Source organism: Mustela nivalis, assembly GCF_964662115.1.
Source record: "Mustela nivalis genome assembly, chromosome: 5".
In the NCBI taxonomy this organism is placed as follows: domain Eukaryota; kingdom Metazoa; phylum Chordata; class Mammalia; order Carnivora; family Mustelidae; genus Mustela; species Mustela nivalis.
Genome location: NC_139024.1, coordinates 92996448 through 93002144, shown reverse-complemented (window position 1 = coordinate 93002144; position 5697 = coordinate 92996448). Strand labels below are relative to the sequence as shown.

The 5697-nt window shown below is 44.8% G+C and overlaps 1 protein-coding gene across 2 annotated transcripts in view; it reads right to left on the bottom strand.

Annotated features, from left to right (window-relative positions):
- Nucleotides 1–850: 850 nt before the first annotated feature.
- The window catches only part of ADGRF4 (adhesion G protein-coupled receptor F4), a 40951-nt gene continuing 36104 nt past the window's right edge, over nt 851–5697 (bottom strand). For both annotated transcript variants that reach the window (XM_082729730.1, XM_082729731.1), the window contains 2 exons: nt 4801–4877; nt 851–3604 (listed from right to left, as the gene is read on the bottom strand). In XM_082729730.1, coding sequence (XP_082585856.1) covers nt 4830–4877 — 48 coding nt within the window. In that variant the 3' untranslated portion in view covers nt 851–3604; nt 4801–4829. The remainder of the gene's footprint in view (nt 3605–4800; nt 4878–5697) is intronic.

Here is a 5697-nt window from a genome sequence, read left to right as displayed (position 1 = left end):
ATTTTTCAAAGAGAAATCCAAGAGGGCCCGGTGCAAACCAGCCACGGATGGTGAAAACCCTATCTGAGAACTGTAAACCGCCTGGGGTTTCAAGGCTTGTGTAAGTCTGTGATTCACTCCACGATGGGTCCATCAAGCACGCTGAAGAGAAATTACAGGTTTCTCCTGTCTGGAGTAAATCCATTAAAATGAGTCACTTGTTTGTGCTTTAATTCCTCATCTTTATCTCAGACAATCACATGAGACCAGGTTGCATCTACGGCTCTAATGTAATTAGAACACGGGGGATAAAATGCAAAGTTGGGCCCCTGTGAATGAAGACTTTTAAGGGCAATCACAGTTTGTCTATGTCGGTGTTGAGCCTGGGGAAAAACTGGCTAGGAAATGGATTGGTAAATCATGATCTAATCCCTACCTTCACCAAAGAGATGTTTGTTTTATTTTTTAATAACTGGCCCAAGAGTTCTTAGTGAGCCATGGGCCATGACCATGGGAATTCAGTCACAGAAGGCAGTCTCCACTTACTGAAAACTTCATGTGGTCTGATTTCTGACAGGGTAGCCAAGCCTGGATTTCCTCTCTCACCACCAAAGCCCACACATCCCAATTCTACTGTCTCCTATTTCCATAGTTCCTCTGAGCCACAAAACCCAATGCAAACCTCCGTTTCAATATCACCAGGGGAAATGCTGACATGAAGGAGAAATAAGGAAAAGGCAGTTTTGTTACATCTTTACCGTAATGACAACTAAGGAGGCCACGTTTGTGAAACTAGGTCATTTCTACTGAGGTTGCTCATTAAGTACCGGGTCATTTGGGAATTGAAAAGCCAGTATCATCAAACCCACGGTTGTGTAATCAGAGGTCTTTATTGAACACGTTCTATGGCAACACACCTGCTCTGCACTTTGGGCATACAAAAGGGAGTAAGAGAGTGAGTAAATCGAGTGAGTAACACAATCCCCAAAGGTTTACAGTCTTATCTGAGAAAGAAAGCATATGCACACCAAAAGACAGAAAGCGAACAAACAATAAAACACAATAAATACTAAATATAAAGTGAGCAGCACAGATTATAAATATTACAGGAATCAGGTGGGGACCATCAGCACTTCTGGATGGACTCATCAGGGAAGACTTCGGAGAGAAAGCAAAGAGTGAAGCAGAGCTCAGACACAATGTGCCCTAAACAGAACTACGGAGTCTTTCCCAGGAGGAGAGTCTGTATTACAACATGGTAACACTGGAACAAAGAACTGTCCGATGGTTAGCTCTGCAGATTTTGCTGGCTGATCTCCCCAATGCTGGATGGACTGAATCAAATGCTTAATTTCTTTTATTTAGAACTCCATGAACTAACTTCCATGAGTGCATCAATCTCTAAACTCACACACAAGGCCATGGCCCTGTGTTTGCAAGTGAATTCACAGATACTTGAACAAAAACAGCTAGCATTTCAATGGCCAAATACTCTACTAGGTATTTTTATCTACATGTAGTCATTTAATCTTTACAACAATCCTATGAGGTAGACTCCATTTTTTCAATATATGGGTGAGAAAATAAAAATCTAAGGAACTTCAATAACATTCCCAAGAACCATCATGTCTTACACGTGTCTAATCACGAATCTGCCTTAGACACTGGTAGCACCAATTTCTCCCTGAGCCACCTGACCGGGTCATTTCCTCTGTGAGGTGTGAGTAGGACACGGAGTATGTCTCCACTCGGGGTCTTCCACCGTCAACCAAAACGTGCCATTCAGAATCATCTTCCAGGAGGGGACAGGAGGGTTTGTGGGCTGCAGGAGAGAGGGCACAGCTTCTTCTAGGGATTTCCACAAACTTCTGGAGTTTCTCTTAGCAATAATGGGCCCTTTCTTTGTTCATAATAATCGTAATAAAGAAAGTCTTTACTGCCGCCCCATCCCAGGAAGTGTTCTACATCTGAGTGGAGCATGCTTTCATCCAAGACGGGACTGTTTCGTGCTTAATGCACAGTACAGATGAAATACCAATCTCTCTCTCTTATTCATGCCCAGAGTTCCATCTATAAAATGGGGCCATGGGATGCATGCAGTCTTTTCTAAAGTTTTCCTATATTTCTAATCCTGTAACGATTTGATTTCATGAGTTTCCATCCTCACTTCAACTTATTGACTCTGGGTAAGTCCCATTTCTCTGTACTGAGAGATCTCTGCGTTCTGAAAACCAGGACTGTGCCTGCCCCCACTCCCTTCCCTGGAAGAGACTCGACAGAAAAAACTAGGGAGATGTCAAATTAAAATCCTTTCTGACTTCATTTGAGAAAAATGTGACTGTTGTCGCAAGCTAAGCAATGCCACTTGAAAGACGACTTACTCTGCAAGTTGGTGTATCCTTCTACCTTCTTATTGGTTTTTTTTTTATTGTATTTTTTGCTTTTTCAAGCTTCCTTACTTAGAGAAAGTTTTTTACAGTACAAAAGATAGAGACCCCACTCATTCACAAAGTGTGTCTCACTTTCCCTTTTGTAATGTAACATCATTTAACACTGGCTTCTTGGTAGGATAATTAGGGGCTATTCACTGTCCCCTTTTCCTTTAGCCATTCATTTTCTTCTGATGCAGCAACCTGAGTGCTTGCTTTGCAAAGGAGCTTCCCAGCCCCTGCAAAGGGGCTTCTACCTATTGTACTGCTCACCTATCCATGGCCCTTTGTTTGAACATCGAATTTGTTTACCTACAAGGTTAAGAAAATGAGCAGCTCTGTACTTGAAATATGATAGTCTCTCTTCCTCATCACTGGTTTCAAAAAAACATATTGTTGGTGAGGGTTAATCTTACATCTTCAGAGTAGACAGAGTCCCTCAGTGGTTCTATGTCTTGCAGTGAAAGTTCAGAGCTGGAGGTCTGCAGACTCGGGTGTCCAGCTCTGGCTCAAGCCTGGATTAGCTATGGTCCATCACGCCAGGCTCCTAGCTCCTTCACTTACAATGAGCACCTTTCTGGTTCAAAAGCTCTATGTTTTCCCTTGGCTCACGGCCAAGTTGCATTCAAGCCCAAGCTGAGCTAACTGTGTAATCCATTTAAATATGGACAGGTGGACGATGCTAGCAGTTGGATTCCTTTTGTACAAAGAACCAGCAATGACCTACTTAGAGTCAGCCCAACTGTTGGTGACTATTCATGAGGGTGCCTCCCTTAACAACCCACAGAAACCAGCCAGGTGACATCCCTGGCCATCTTTGCCAAGATGAAGCAGACTCTCTTCCTGAGGATAAACATGGCCCAACAGCATGGAGCTGGAGGCTCCAAAAGGACCAAGGTCCTGCTTCGGCCCATTTTATCTTCTTCTTCCCTTGGGGATGCCTGGCATGGTGTCTATATATATATATATATATGAATGTTGGTATATATACAAATGCGTATGGTATATATATATGCATGTTGACAGTTGTCGGAGAGAAATGTTGAGCAGTGCAGAACAGCTTAGACAGAGCGGCCTTCCATCCTTCCCATACTTCATACATGCTTCATCAGCACCGCACCATGGGAGGCTTCCTTCATACTCCCCAGAGGCAAGAAGACAGGAAGAAGCACATTTTTCCTGGGGCTCTGCCATTCCTGGAACGTATGACCGTGTCAAGAACAGAAAAATCACAACTTTAGTGTACAAGCAGGGAGACCCCAAAGCTTCCCAATAGCTGCATTCTGGGCTCACTCTTTCTGGAGCAATAAAGCCCCTTTGGGTATCATCCTCTTGGCAAGTGGGAGTTTTTTAAGTCACTCTGGAAGCCAGGGGATAGGCTGGTGGTTTTCTGTTGCCTACAAATGCTGAGTTACAAACTTGGTCCTTCTGTAAGCTGGACCACTTCTTTTCCCCTCTTGGAAAAACCCCCTTTCTTTGTATAAGGCCCTGGGCTGCCGCAGAAGGTCTCAGCCACGGCAACTTACTGGAGTCCTGATATACTGGGCTGGGGGAGGGAGGCTTGGTCTAGATATCCAAGCGCCTCTCTCTCTGCATCTCTCTCTGCTCTGTCTCTGTCACTCTCTATGTGTTTCTGTATAAATCTCTGTTTCTGTATTTTCTGGGTCTCTCTCAGGAACCCTTGGCCTCTCTCTGCTTCTCCCTGACTCCCTGTGAATGGGGTATCCTGTGGTGGGTGTCTCCATGTCCCTGTCTGATCTTCTCTCTATAGATCTATAGAGAAGCGGGCAGGGAGGATTAGCAGACTTGTCTGCTCATGTCCACATATCTGGGTGGCTCTCTTACAATCCAGAGTCACCACTCCTCTCAGTGTCTCCGTACTTCTGTTTCCCCCTTTCCTCTGTTTCGATGCCTCTGTCTCTCAGACATTACCTCAGAAGTGAATTAACTTCGACATTATCCCTGAAACCTTCACAGACAGTGTTTATGATCATTCTTTGGTCTTTTCACACGAGGGAAAGAGAGCGGCCACAGTGGGGTATGTGGAGATATTGTTGGTCTCACGCCCTGGGGATGACGAATGCGAGAGGGGGACTGCGGCCACGTAGAACTGGCATCTCTGTTCCCTCCCCCCGAAATTCAGTCAGGCTAGCTTATAACCATTCTCAGATACACCTCACTGTTTAACAGCCACAACAAAAATTTCAGTAGTGCAACCATTAGAAGAAGTATGAACATCACTCTAACCATACCAGATGAGAATGGGTTGTGTAAGAATCCTTCCAATCAAGAAAGAAATCATTCTTAATTACAACCACTCACACTGTGATGTTTTTAAAAGAAATGTCATCCAGATGGCATGTCTTTGAGAACACCCTTCCTTTGCACTCACCTCCCAAGTTAGGGGTATGGCCAGGTTTGTTAGCTTGGCGCTTTGGTGGGGTGACGGGAGAAATCAGTAGAAGGGTTCTGTCGACAACAAAAGCGTAATTGCACTTAATCATTAGTAGTCCACTTGTGATTATTACAAATATTCAAAGCACACAGAATGGTGACCTACAGCTACTGATTGTATCCTTTCTCTCCAACCCCTCCTTCTTTATATTAGCACTGCTGATAACATAGGAACAGGCCCCTATGAGACTTCCTCCACCCACCTGGCCTGGATCCCTCTCCTGGGGGCCTGGGGTGGGTACTCGTGAGGGGAGGAAGGCGGGAGGAAGCAAGTGAGTGGCCTGGAGAGACAGAGCAGCACTAGAATGCCTCCTAGCCCTCAAATAGCACTTCTCAGCTGGCCTACGGGAACCTTCCATGTTACAGTCATCCTTTTATAATGTACCTGAGTCTAAAATAGCCTCATGTTTTATGGAAATGTTGCTTAGGACAGATAATGCATTAACTTGCAAGTAGAATGATCTCCACAGGAGCATACACCATGCCACACTGGAGTAAAACGAACACAGACAAGCACATCTCTGTATCCTGGGTCTGGGGAGCGGGGACTGACACCCCACAAGCAGGTACAACGAGGAGAGGTTGCTGCACAGAAAGGTCTACTTAGATCTACTCAGGTCTACTCACCAGGAGAGAGGACAGATAATCAGCCTACTTCCTCTGAGGAGGACATAATACTGACTAGAAACAGCCTAAAGCTTGTGGGCAGAGGAAGGATTGCAAAAAGTTAGGATAAATTTACCCGGTTCCCAGACCCATGGTTCTTAGCCCTGGCAGCTCATCAGAATTACTGGGGAGTTAAAAAAAAATTAAAATTTAAAAAAAGTGGGGCACC